Source organism: Scyliorhinus torazame, chromosome 13 (assembly GCF_047496885.1).
Source record: "Scyliorhinus torazame isolate Kashiwa2021f chromosome 13, sScyTor2.1, whole genome shotgun sequence".
Taxonomy (NCBI): Eukaryota; Metazoa; Chordata; class Chondrichthyes; order Carcharhiniformes; family Scyliorhinidae; genus Scyliorhinus; species Scyliorhinus torazame.
In genome coordinates, this window is record NC_092719.1 from 185,646,189 (window position 1) to 185,660,757 (window position 14,569).

General features: G+C 49.3%; 1 protein-coding gene across 1 annotated transcript in view; it reads left to right on the forward strand.

Moving 5' to 3' along the window:
• The window catches only part of raf1b (Raf-1 proto-oncogene, serine/threonine kinase b), a 140,261-nt gene that overhangs the window by 46,158 nt on the left and 79,534 nt on the right, over nucleotides 1-14,569 (forward strand). Inside the window, exon 3 of the mRNA XM_072472564.1 lies at nucleotides 1,606-1,712. Coding sequence (XP_072328665.1) covers nucleotides 1,606-1,712 — 107 coding nt within the window. The remainder of the gene's footprint in view (nucleotides 1-1,605; nucleotides 1,713-14,569) is intronic.

The window sequence follows — 14,569 nt, forward strand, 5'->3', positions numbered from 1 at the left end:
AGGAATCAATATGTTGATTTGGAATTGACTGCAGGGAATATTCAGTGACAACGAAGCAGTGAGTGGACCATGGCAACATGGCTGTCTGATAGCATCTAATCACCATGGTAACAGTGTCAGAAGAGTATTTAATGGCAGAAAAAAATAGCGCTTGATCTTTGTACGCCTGTCCTACTTGATTGGTATTGCTTCACTGAGAATGGAGACAAGTATGTTCATGTTATAGTATTTGGTATCCAAAAAGTTCTGTCAAAACCTGGCTGCTCGAGAGTTAGACAGACTCTTATTGATGGATAAAAGAATAATTTATGATTTCCAGTAGGTAATTTATGAGAGCTTGTATTTAATCCTTTCTGAAAGTATAATTGCTACCAAATGCTGTGTTCAAACTCGGGCCAGTAACAAAATTTTATGAACCACACCCAGAGGCACACCCATATTAATGAGTAAGACACTTTACTATTGACTATAAAGAATATACTGACATTGCCCATAGATAGATATATTTAGTTTTCTTCTGGACTCTGAACAATATTGTTCAGGGTGGTAAGTGTTTTGAGCTTACCAGTCCTGCAGGGCGAGGGTGTTATGTGTGGTGGGTGGGGCGGATGCATTGAAATGATTGAATCAAAATTAGAGCTAATTCTATCCCTGACCCTGAAGTGTGAGGATGAACAGAAAAAGTCTAAAATACAAATTCCCTGAAAGGGCAAGTGCAGGTAAAATGGCCAAAAGCATGACTGTGTTGCAGATTTTGTGGATTGGATATCTCGAGTGGAATTTAATCCAGGCGATGGGAGTCTCACTTGCTGGCTGGAGAGCCGGCGAGAGTCTGGTGCCGTCTCCTTTGGGCTAGGGGTGCTGAATGAAGTACCAGTCAGGTACTTCAGTAGCCCCAGATGGGCCTTCCCCGGGACAATGTACTCCAGTACACTGGAGGCAAAAGTCTCACCCCCTCCCAGCCAATCAGTGGCTGGCAGATCCTCATTGCTGTCAGCGCTACTGCGGTAGCAGTGGTAGCTGCTGGCAATACGCCCACTCGAGGCCCAGGATCAGCAAGAGCCAGGGATGGTTCTCGAAGTGTCCCTACCTTCCCAAAGCCGGGTCCTTTAATGAGGGACTGAATATCTTTGAACAGGGGGCTGCTTTCTGCTACTTGGGTGCCTGATTGCCAGGCTTCCATTGTGGTGACTGTCTGGGCTGCTGCTGAGTTCCATCAGTGGCAGGGTGAGACCCTTTAATTGCCCAATGAGGGTTCAATTGATGTGGGGACAGGAAGGCCCTTAGCCTTCCTTCTCCAGACTTAATCGGGGCAAAGGCAGCAAAGTGGCAGGATTCCCAACTAGTAGCCTTCCATCCAATTAAATGCCTTCCTCCCCCATCATAATCTCCAAAGTCACCTCGAGGAGGGCATTGAATACCATCCATTAGATTCCTTATATCCCACAAATGATATCCCACAAATGATGTATTCATGGTTTCCTTGTACAAATGATGTATTCACGGTTTTTGTAGAAAACGTTAAAATGGCTAGCATAAGTTAATATTTGGGCACAACATTTGTGCATATCTGACCTATTGCCCTTCCTTTATGTGGTGCTGTAGGTGAGTGTGAGACCAGGTATGACTGTACAAGACAGCCTAAAAAAGGCTTTGAAAGTCCGAGGTCTTCAGCCAGATTGCTGTGCAGTCTTCAGGCTGCCACAGGGATGGTAAGAACATTTTGTTTGTTCAGTTAACATGAATAATAGTTGACTGGTTTGTTATGTTCTTCAATGGTGGAGTCAAATGTACATTATGCACTGAATAAATTATTGATATCAAATGAAGTTTGTCAATATTCCGTTCCAATGTGTTCTTACTGTAATTAATAAAGCTTTGTGAGTTGTTCTTGATCCTGGCCTGAGGAATGTAAAATGACTCAATTTTGTGAGACAAAATCGAGCTAAATGCTTTCCAGAAAGAAGTCTGGAATAATATGAAATAATTCTTCAAAATGTGCTATCAGAGGTGTTTCCACATTACATTAAATGCTATTGCTTGTTTGATGCACTGATTTTCCACCATGAATTTAATTGACTTTGGTCACATGCCTCTGAAAATATGGGCCCCTATGTTAGACTTGTTGCTGGAAAGAGGCTCAAACCACTTTTCTGATCAGGCCTCATTTAAATGTAATTGGTAAGTTGCCTGTGTGAACACTTGTGGCTGCTTACTGTTTTTTGGGGAATTGGAAAATCTGGTGTGCCTGCCGTAGTCCCAGATGACCATAGGCTGCTTTTCTCTTTTGAGGGGGAGAGCTGAGTGGTATTGATTTAGCCTGAGAATCACCACATCTCCGACAACAGGCAAGGTTGTGAAGGTGGGTCTTCATGAATAACCTCAGTCAGTACAGGAATTGAACCTGCGCTGTTGGCCTTGCTCTGCATCACGAACCAACTGTCCAGCCAACTGAGCTAAACCGGCCCCAATTGAATTGGAAAATCTGGTGGGCCTGCAGCATTGTGTTAAGGGGAAGGTGGTGTCATATTGTGGTGGGGTTTGGGCCGATAGAGTGAATTACTGATTGGGGCGTTAGGTAGCTAGGAATGACTATCATTGAGGAGCACTTATTTTCATCCTGAATTGCTATTTGGAATGCATTTTCCTCATTCTTGGCCTGTTTGCCATTTAAGGGACACCCGTTCATTCATTTTTCCACTCTATATAGTGAATGCATCATGTGTTTAGCAAGTGTTGCCCTGTCTGTTACCCAGTTCCATAGTACTTTGAGGCTGCTTTGTGTTTGCAACATAAAGTGCGGGTTGCCTAAATTGAGGTTTGTTTGAAAATCATAGTGGACAAATGTCAAATGAGAAGTATGTTGACAATTAATTCTTGCGATTTTCATCCCTATCTTCCTGCTCCTGCTGAAAAATAGGATGAGAGACCACATTTTAGGCCAGTGTCATAGAATCATAGAATTTACAGTGCAGAAGGTGGCCATTCGGCCCATCGAGTCTGCACCGGCTCTTGGAAAGAGCACCCGACCCAAGGTCAACACCTCCACCCTATCCCCATAACCCAGCAACCTCACCAAACACTGAGGGCAATTTTGGACACTAAGGGCAATTTATCATGGCCAATCCACCCAACCTGCACATCCTTGGACTGTGGGAGGAAACCAGAGCACCCGGAGGAAACCCACACACACACGGGGAGGATGTGCAGACTCCGCACAGACAGTGACCCAAGCCGGAATCGAACCTGGGACCCTGGAGCTGTGAAGCAATTGTGCTATCCACAATGCTACCGTGCTGCCCCACGGTCATCTCGTATGCTCGCCACTCTCCATCACATGTGGTGAATCGGGCACAGAAATATGGCGAATATATGTTTATTTTTAGAGCCACACATTTCTGAGTTGTGTTAAAGTTGCAGTGATGGGTATGAGAGTGGGCATGACTTGCTTGACCACTATTTGTCATCCGTCCCAAATTGAGCAAGGAAGAATCACCCACATTGCTGTTAGCCAGGAGTCCCATATCAGTCATATGGTGACAATGTTTATCAGAAGATTGTTCAGTTTTGACTTCCGGTTGCGGCTATGCAGAGCTAAGTCGCACGTTCGGCAGCTCCCGCTTGGAACGGACTTTTCAGGGCCCCCAACGGAATTTTTTCGACATTTCCCGGTGTGGGAAGAAGATTGCAATATACCCCAACAGTGTATGCCTTGGACCAGGAGTGGGGCGACTAAAAAAAGTGGTGGTGAACCCAAAGAAAGTGCGAGGGAAGAAGAGCAAGATGGCGGCGGGCGGGGATCAGGCAGCGTGGATGCAGTGGGCGCAGGAGCAGCAGGAAGCTATCCAGCGCTGCTTCAGGGAGATCAAAGCGGACCTGCTGGAGCCGATGAAGGCTTCTATCGACAAGCTGCTGGAGACCCAGACGGCCCAGGGGGTGGCGATCCGCGAGGTCTGCCAAAAGATCTCCGACAACGAGGACGAGATCTTAGGCCTTGCGGTAAAGGTGGAGGCGCACAAGGTGCTCCACAAGAAATGGCAGGAACAGTTCGAGGAGATAGAGAATCTGTCGAGGTGGAAGAATTTGCGGATCCTGGGCCTCCCGGAGGGGCTGGATGTGGGGGCCTATGTGGTCACCATGTTAAACTCGCTGATGGGAGCAGGGTCCTTCCAGGGGCCCCTGGAGCTGGAAGAGGCCCATAGAGTGCTGGTGAGGAGGCCCAAGGCTAACGAGCCGCCACGGGCGGTGCTGGTGCGGTTCCATCGGTTCGCTGATCGGGAGTGTGTGCTCAGGTGGGCTAAGAAAGAGAGGAGCAGCAGGTGGGAGAACGCGGAGGTTCGAATATATCAGGACTGGAGTGCGGAAGTGGCGAAGAAGAGGGCCGGGTACAACCGGGCGAAGGCGGTGCTGCACAGGATGGGGGTGAAGTTTGGCATGCTGCAGCCGGCGCGTCTGTGGGACAAGGACCGGCACCGTTATTTTGAGTCCCCGGAGGAGGCGTGGGCCTTTGTTCAGGCCGAGAAGCTGGACACAAACTGAGGGTCGGGATGGGTGGTCAGGGATTGCTGTTCGTGTGTTACATTTTGAGGGGGGGTTCTTTGCTCTTGTTTCTTTTTGGTTCGGTGTGGGTGGTTAGGGTGGGTTGGGCACTGTTTTGGTTGGGTCTGTCGGGTGGGCTCTTGGAGGGGGGGTAAGTAAATGGAGTAGGGGTGGATGGCCGGTACGGGGGATGGGGCCCCGTGGGGGAGGGTGAGGCCCGAGTCGGGGGTGAGGGGACTGGGCCTGTAAAAGGAGCTGCGTCAGAGGTGGCGGGGCCGGGCAGGTGGAAAGCGCGGGATTTTTCCCGCGCTGGAGGGGGCGGGGCCGGGGTGAGGAAGAGAGGGTTGTTTCCCGCGCTTGGGATGGAAGGGGGAGGCGGAGAGCCAGCTGATGGATAATGGAGGAAGAGGGGATAATGGAGGAAGAGGGGATAATGGAGGAAGAGGGTAATGGAGGAAGAGGGTATGTCCCACAATGGGAGGAGTCGAAGGAGAGGCGGGAGTGGCCGGGGTCAGCAGGAGTCAGCTGACTTGCGGGAGTGCAATGGGGGGAGCAAAGCAGCTCGGAGGGGTCCTGGGTGGGGGGGTGGGTGGGGGTGGGGAATGGGGTTGCTGCTGGTATCGTCAAGGGGGAGCTGGAGCGAGTAGATGGGGAACGGGCCGGGCGTGGGGCGCAGGCGCGTGGCTGGCCGAGGAGGGGTTATGGTTAGTCGGCGGGGGAGGGGGGCGGGTAGCCCCCTGATCCGGCTGATAACTCCCTGATCCGGCTGATAACCTGGAATGTAAGGGGACTGAACGGGCCGGTCAAGCGGGTCTGGGTGTTCGTGCACCTGAAGGGGCTGAAGGCGGATGTGGTCATGCTCCAGGAGACACACCTGAAGGTGGCAGACCAGGTAAGACTGAGGAAGGGGTGGGTAGGTCAGGTGTTTCACTCGGGGCTGGATGCCAAAAATCGAGGGGTGGCAATCTTGGTGGGAAAGAGGGTGTCGTTCGAGGTGTCGAGCATTGTGTGAGACAATGGTGACAGGTACGTAATGGTAAGTGGTAAGTTGCAAGGGGAGAGGGTGGTGCTGGTCAACGTGTACGCCCCGAACTGGGACGATGCGGGTTTTATGCGGCGCATGTTGGGTCGGATCCTGGACTTGGAAGTGGGGGGGCCTGATAATGGGGGGGGGGGGGGGGGGGACGACTTTAACACGGTGTTGGATCCGGCACTGGATCGCTCCAGGTCTAGGACGGGTAGGAAACCGGCGGCGGCTAAAGTGCTGAGGGGGTTTATGGACCAGATAGGAGGGGTGGCCCTTGGAGATTTGCAAGGCCGCGGGCTAGGGAATTTGCATTCTTCTCGCATGTCCATAAGGCTTATTCCCGGATCAACTTTTTTATTATGAGTAGGGCGCTGATAGCGAGAGTAGAGGATACCGAGTACTCGGTGATAGCCATTTCGGATCACGCCCCGCATTGGGTAGATCTAGAGCTGGGGGAGGAGAGGGACCAGCGCCCGTTGTGGCGCTTGGAGGTGGGGCTGTTGGCGGATGAGGAGGCGGGTCCGACGATGCATAGAGAGATACCTGGAGGCCAACGATAACGGGGAGGTCCGAGTGGGGATGGTATGGGAGGCGGTGGTTAGGGGAGAGCTGATCTCCATTAGGGCCCACAAGGAGGGGAGAGAGCAGATGGAGAGGCTGGTGGGGGAGATGGTGAGGGTAGACAGAAGGTATGCGGGGGTGCCTGAGGAGGGACTGTTGAGGGAGAGGCGTAGCCTCCAGGACGATTTCGACCTGTTGACCACCAGGAAGGTGGAGGCGCAGTGGAGGAAGGCCCAGGTGGCGATTTATGAATATGGGGAAAAGGCAAGTCGGATGCTGGCGCATCAACTTCGGATAGGGACGCAGCTAGGGAGATCGGGGGAGTTAAGGATGGGGGACGGAGTGTGGTGCGGAGTGGGGTTGGCATCAATGGGGTCTTCAGGGACTTTTATGAGGAACTGTATCGGTCCGCGCCCCCACTGGAGGAGGGAGTGTTGGGCCGCTTTCTGGACCAATTGAGGTTCCCGAAGGTGGGGGAGGGACTTGTGGCGGGATTGGGGGCCCCGATTGGGCTGGAGGAGCTGGCCAAAGGGATAGGGAGCATGCAGGCGGGGAAGGCACCGGGGCCGGATGGTTTCCCAGTCGAATTCTACAAAAAATATGTGGACCTGTTGGGCCCGTTGCTAGTTAGGACCTTTAATGAGGCAAGGGAGGGCGGGGGCTTTGCCCCTGACGATGTCCCGGGCACTGATCTCCTTGATCCTGAAGTGGGACAAGGATCACCTGCAGTGTGGGTCTTACAGGCCGATTTTGTTGTTAATCGTAGATGTCAAGGTACTGGCGAAGGTCTTAACCACGAGAATTGAAGATTGTGTGCCGCAGGTGATCCACGAAGACCAGACGGGGTTTGTGAAGGGGAGACAGTTGGAACGCGAATGTGCGGAGGCTTCTGAACGTTATTATGATGCCGGCGGGGGAGGCGGAGATAGTGGTGGCGATGTACGCTGAGAAGGCCTTCGATAGGGTAGAGTGGGGGTACTTGTGGGAGGTGCTGAAGGGGTTTGGGTTTGGGGAGGGGTTTGTCAGGTGGGTTAGGCTGTTGTACGAGGTCCCGATGGCGAGTGTGGCCACGAACAAGAGGAGGTCTGAGTACTTTCGGTTGCATCGAGGGACGAGACAGGGGTGTCCCCTGTCCCCCCTGCTCTTCGCACTGGCGATTGAACCCCTGGCTATGGTACTGAGGCAGTTGAACTGGAGGGGTTTGGTGTGGGGTGGGGAGGAGCATAGGGTGTCGCTCTATGCGGACGACTTGCTGCTATATGTGGCGGACCCGGTGGGGGGAATGCCAGAGGTAATGAGGATCCTCAGGGAGTTCGGGGATTTCTCAGGGTACAACCTCAACATGGGGAAGAGCGAGTTGTTCGTGGTTCACCCAGGGGACCAGGAGAGGGGGATTGGCGAGCTCCCACTAAAAAGGGCGGAGAGGAGCTTCAGGTATTTGGGGGTCCAGGTGGCCAGGAGCTGGGGGCACTGCATAGACTTAATTTCACGAGGCTAGTGGAGCAAATGGAGGAGGAGTTCAAGAGGTGGGACGCGTTGCCGCTGTCCCTGGCGGGTAGGGTGCAGTCAGTTAAGATGACGGTGCTCCCAAGGTTTTTGTTCCTGTTCCAGTGCCTCCCCATTCTTATCCCGAAGGCCTTCTTTAGGCGGGTCAACAGGAGCATAATGGGGTTTGCGTGGGTGCGAGGGACTCCGAGGGTGAGAAATGTGTTCCTGGAGCGGAGTAGGGATGGGGGGCGGGTGCTGGCACTGCCCAACCTCTGTGGGTACTACTGGGCCGCCAATGCGACAATGGTGCGCAAGTGGGTGATGGAGGGGGAGGGGGCTGCATGGAAGTGGCTGGAGACGGCGTCTTGAGACTGTACGAGTCTGGAGGCGCTGGCAACGGCGCCGCTGCCGCTCCCTCCAATGAGGCATACCACGAGCCCGTGGCGGCTACCCTCAAAATCTGGGGGCAGTGGAGGCGGCATAGAGGGGGAAGTGGGAGCCTCGGTGTGGACCCCAATACGGGGGAACCACCGGTTTGTCCCAGGGAGAATAGATGGAGGGTTTTCGGGGTGGCACAGGGGTAAGAAGGTTGGGGGACCTGTTTGTGGACGGGAAGTTCGCGAGCCTGGGTGAGCTGGAGGAGAAGTATGGGCTCCCCCCGGGGAACACCTTTAGGTATTTACAGGTAAGGGCGTTTGCCAGGCGGCAAGTGGTGGAATTCCCGCGGCTGCTGCCACACACCATACAGGACAGGGAGCTCCGGGGGGTGGGGGTGGGGGGGGGGGGGGGTTTGGAGAGGGGAAGATCTAGGCAACTTACCAGGTGATGCAGGAGGAGGAGGAGGCCTCGGTGGTGGAGTTGGAAGGTAAGTGGGAGGAGGAGTTGGGGGAGGAGATCGAGGAGGGGACGTGGCAGATGCCCTTGGGAGGGTGAACTCTTCCTCTTCATGCGCGAGGCTCAGCCTCATACAGTTTAAGGTGCTGCACAGGGCACACATGACCGGGACAAGGATGAGCCGGTTCTTTGGGGGTGAGGACAGGTGTGTTAGTTGCTCTGGGAGCCCAGCAAATCACACACATATGTTCTGGGCATGCCCAGCGCTGGAGGAATTTTGGAAGGGCGTAGCGAGGACGGTGTCGAGGGTGGTAGGATCCAGGGTCAAACCGGGCTGGGGGCTCGCAATATTTGGTGTTGCAGGGGAGCCGGGAGTGCAGTGGGCGAAAGAGGCCGGTATTCTGGCCTTTGCGTCCCTGGTAGCCAGGCTAAGGATTCTTCTTCAGTGGAAGAATGCGAGGCCCCCAAGTGGGAAATGGCGGTGTTTATTAAATTGGAGAGGGTCAAATTCGCCTTAAGGGGATCGGTACAAGGGTTCTTCAGGCGGTGGCAACCGTTCTTGGACTTCCTGGCAGAACGGTAGACAATGGTCAGCAGCAGCAGCAACCGTGGGGGGGGGGTGGGGGTTCTATTTTACTTTTGTTTGTTTACACTGGGGGATCTGAGGGGGGTGTATATATTTGCTATGTTTGCTTTGTGTTAATTTGGGGTGTTAATTTATTATTTATGTATAGGGGGGAGGGGGCACGGGGGTTGTTTTATTTTGTTCTGTATTTGATTCTATTGGGTTCCTTTTTCATTTTGTTGTTGATATTTTGTGAAAACCTCAATAAAAACTATTTATATAAAAAAAAAAGAAGATTGTTCAGTTTTCTGGTTTAAATGATCTGGGAGCTGAAGGACTTCTTGCTCAATGAAACAAGTAAAATTGTTGATCGTTTGTTATTTTCTTTGTTCATGTTCTGTATGGGTGCCTAGTAGTGATAATGCATGTAGCTCTGTGCGACCACTTTGTGAAGTGCTGTGAAAGCAAGGACAGCATCTGATTGCGCTCACAATTCTCTTGGGGAATCGAGTGACACGGGGATGCTGACACTTTGTTTTGTTTAGCTGGTAGTTGGCAGTTTTCGTGAAACGGTTGAGGTGTGACAGCACTGAATGACTGTAGGGGGCGGCACGGTAACGCAGTGGTTATCACTATTGCTTCACAGTTCCAGGGACCTGGGTTTGATTCCCGGCTTGGGTCACAGTCTGTGCGGAGTCTGCACGTTCTCCCCGTGTCTGCGTGGGTTTCTTCCGGGCGCTCCGGTTTCCTCCCACTGGTCCCGAAAGACGTGCTTGTTAGGTGAATTAGGCATTCTGAATTCTCCTTCTGTGTACACGAATAGGCGCCGGAGTGTGGCGACTAGGAGCTTTTCACAGTAACATCATTGCAGTGTTAATGTAAGCCTACTTGTGACAGTAATAAAGATTATTTTTATTACATTGGGATTGAAATGTGAAATTTTGGCAAGCTGGGGCAGTACAGGAACATGCAAATCTCTTCAGCCTTCACCTTAATAGAACTGTTGAAATGAATGACTGAAAGTAATTGGGCACTACTAGCTTTAACGGAGGGAATACAGGAGGTTGGCCATGAGCCATAGGCCAATTAATTGTCTGGACACTGTTCAGAAATGGCAGGTGACGGAGCATAAGCAAGGCAAGAGTCAGAACACAGAAGCTGGTATGTAGAGATTTGTTGTTGTTAATTTACTGCACACACCATTGAGTCTCAGAATATATAGATTCTGATTTTAAAAAAAAGATTATTAAATTGGAGTGCACTCTCAGAATCAGAACATTTCAGTCAACACATTGTCACCATTCTTTGACAGTGTATACAGCAGACTTGCTTTGCAGAACAGTTATATTGCAAAATAACTTTGAAACTGTTCTCCTAGCTTTGGCAGTGAATGCATCAGTCTTGATTGCTGATGGTTTAAAACATCACACCCAAGGGCAAATTGTCCTTTCTTTCTTTTCTGTCTTCGTATCCTTCTGAAGGTGTGGTGCCCAGAACTGGACTCAATATCCAGATGATGCTGGAGCATTGTTTTAGAAAGGTTCACCATGACCTCCTTGATTTTGTACTCTATGCCCCTATTTTATAATGTTCAGGATCCCATTTGCTTTTATAACCACTTTCTGAATCTCTCCTTCCTCTTCTTCCTACCAGAATGTATCACTTCACTGCATTAAGTTTCATTGCCCATCCACCAGCCTGTCTATATCCTCTTGGAAGTCTACCATTATTCTCCGAAAAAGTTTACAATGCTTCCAAGTATTGTGGCATCTGTAAGTTTTGAAATTGGGCCCTGGATACCCAAGTCTGTCAGTAATTTGGATCAAGAAAAGCAGTAACCCTAGTACCAAACCCTGTGGATCTGCACTCTATACCTTCCTCCAGTCTGAAAAGCAACTGGTCACCATTATTGTTTGTTTCCTGTCACTCAGCAAGTGACATATTTCATGCTGCCACTGACCGTTTTAACTGCATGGGCTTCAACTTTGCTGGCAAGCCAATTATGTGGCACTTTATCAAATGCCTTTCAGAAGTCCGTGTACTACACGGACCACATCAATCACATTACTTTCACCAACCTTCTCTGTTACTTCATTAATAATAATAATCTTTATTAGTGTCACAAGTAGGCTTAACACTGCAATGAAGTTACTGTGAAATTCCCCTAGTCGCCACACTATGGAGCTTGTTCGAAAACACAGTGCAGTGTTAATGTAAGCCTACTTGTGACACTAATAAAGATTATTATTATTATTATTATTATTAAACAGGAAATGAAAATAGAAAATGCTGGAAATACTGAACTGGTCAGGCAGCATCTGTGGAGCGAAAGAGAGTTAGTGTACAGGGTCAATGACCCTTCATCAGCATAAACATGATTTTCCTTAAACAAGCCAGGGCTGGCCTTCCTTGATTAATCCACGTTTGTCTAAGTGACTGTTAATTTTGTCCCAGATTATTGTTTGTAAAAGCTTTCTCACCGCTGAGGTACCATTTTTAATTATCCAGTCCTCTGGCACCACCCTCATATCTAAGGAGGATTGGAAGATTATGGCCAGTACCTTCATCATTTCCACCCGTACTTTCCTTTAGCATCCTCAGATGCAGCCCATCTGGTCCTGGTGACTTATCAACTTTAAGTACAGCCATCCTTTCTAATACCTTCTCTTTATCAATATTTAGCGCATCCAGTATCTCAGTTACCGCCTCATTCACTCGGACTCTGGCAGCATCTTCTTCCTTGATAAAGACAGGTGCAAAGTAGATTTAGAAACTTGGCCATGCATAGATCCTCTTTTTGGTCCCTACTTGGTCCCACCCCTCCTCTTGCTGCCCTTTTTATTATTTATATACCTATGGATGATTTTTGGATTCCTTTTTTGTTAGCTGCAGTCAAAGAACAAAGAAAAGTACAGCACAGGAACAGGCCCTTCGGCCCTCCAAGCCTGCGGCGACCACGCTGCCCGTCTAAACTAAAATTTTCTACACTTCCGGAGTCCGTATCCCTCTATTCCCATCCTATTCATGTATTTGTTAAGATGCTCCTTAAACGTCACCATCGTCCCTGCTTCCACCACCTCCACCGGCAGCGAGTTCCAGGCACCCACTACCCTCTGTGTAAAAAAAAAACTTGCCTCGTACATCTCCTCTAAACCTTGCCTGTCCTCTCCTCATACTCTCTCTTTGCCTCTCCATTTCTTTTTTCACTTATCCGCTTGAATTTTCTATATTCAGCCTGATTCTCAATTATATTGTCAACCTGATCTGACATCCTCACCTTTTTTTCTGCTTCATCTCACTCTCTATCTCTTTTATCATCCGGGCAGCTCTGGATTTATTTACCTTACCTCTTGCTGCATCCTGTAATCGATGAATCTGGCAGCAGACTATCTCCATTCCAAATCCAAAGAGTCCAATCCGAGAATTTGATTTTTGCTTCTGGTTTGTAGAGGCAAATTTAAGCCATCAACTTTGTGATGTAAAGATAGTTAAAGATTTCAAGAAAAATAATTGAAGCATTGCCACCTAAGTAACACCGAATGGAGTAATTGTATTCAAATTCTTAGAAAGAGAAAACATATCATTCTATTAAAAATGAAAGACACTAAAGCTGTCCTGTAATGTTCTTGAAAATGCTGCTCTACTTGCAGCAGTAGGCAATTGCAACCCGATGTCAGCGCATATCGCTAAATGTCAGAATTCTATCATAAATCTGAGCTAAATGAAGTTTAGGACAAAGAGATCACTTTTTGAATGAGGTGTTCCATCTTTCATATTAACTAGGAAACTGTTATGGTTAGTGATCTGTTATTTGTTTGAGAAATGTTGAGCGTGATTTAACGGAAATTAAGAGTCTCATTTTGGGTTTAAATTGCAGGACGTTTCCCGGCACCTGCAGCGCCGACAAGACCCCGCTATCAGACGGGACTTTGGTTTTTTTGGGGGGCCTCGGCAAGACGTCAGTGCAGGAAGACGTTGGGGCGCCATTGTTAAATCCCACCCCGATCTCGCAACCTCCTCAGCTACCCCACTGCAGCCTCCAGACCTCCCCAACTTGTGTCTTAGGGGATCCTTGAGCCCCAGCTCTCGAGGGCAGGGCACCCTCGGGCTTGATCCCTGGGCACCTTGGCACTGCCAGCCTGGCTACCTGGAAGTGCCCCTGCCAGTCTCACAGTGCCACACAGACCAGGCACTGCCAGGGTGCCTAGCTGGCAGCGGGAGTGCCAGGGTACCAGGCCTGACCTCTTGGTGGCCTCCGATGGCCTGGGAGACGACTCCAGGTGTCATTACTTATGCCCATACAAACGTGGACCAGTGCTAAATGGTGCCATGGCGAGATCTCCCAGGCATGGGCGTTCACTTCCCGTACTCTGGATAATCGCGCGCAGGCATTTTTAAATGAGCCATCTTACATCTCTTAATCTGTTGCGAGATCTAGATCGCAACACCTCACGCGATCTCGTTAGATCTTGCAAGATCTCTGTGCGTCGCAAATCTTGTGAGAGGCCTCTCGTGAGATTTAATGGCTTTGTTGCGTAACCGAGTCGGGCGCAACAAGGCCGTTCGATCAAGCCCATTATCTTTATGCATGCAGTTTGTATCGTTGCTCACAGTGTGTTGGAGGATATGTGGGTTTGTAATGAAAGGAGCAATTGTAATTGACACACTTTGTGTTATGTTAAGAAAGCAGCAGAGGATGATGGAAAAACTGACAAAATGGAACTAAATGAAACTGCTTTTAGTAGACTAAGGGGAACTGCAGAACACTAAACCTTTTTGATGAAGGATTGTGATTTGCCACAGATCTACAATTCAATTCTGTGCAAATTAGTTATTTGCATAACTTGGTATCCTATTACCAGGGCACGTCTGTCTTGTAGATTCATCTGCTTTATATTTGGTTAATTGTAGAGCGGGAAGTGCAATAGCAGAGGTTGAGGTGGGATGGCAGAGAGGGTGAATAGCAGATGAGGGATAATCATGGGGAGCAGATTAGGAGGCAATGGAAGTTGAATTAGCTCAGAGCAAGAATTTGAAGCAGTGTAGCCTTCAAGAGCAATATCTGGGTGAGATATGCACGCATTGGTGTGTCCTTGGTAGTGGGACTGGCAGTTAAGCTATATACAGAAGTTAAAAAAGATGATCAAGTAATAAATCAGTGAGAGGTTCATTGTACAGCCGAGCTATGATTCTTGTTTGGTACTGTGCCATTAAAATAAAGAAATTGTGAATGAACTAGTCAGGTGCAAGACATTTGACTGTAAGCAACTTACATATTGGTAATTTGCGCTACAAATTAATATATAATTAAAAACTCGATTTTTAAAAAAAACAAGATTGTACCACCTGTTTTGTGATTAAATAATTAAGAAACCTTTATAAGCAGTACATGCAAGATTATTGACCACTAATTGGTAACTTACTTTCTGGGGATACGAACAATTATTTATTTTTCTCCAAAGTTAGCAGAGATTAATTTCTTGGACGTCTCTTTTCTACCTTACAATAAGGCCACATACAACCTCCAACCCCCAACAGTCCTGGTTCTGAAACAC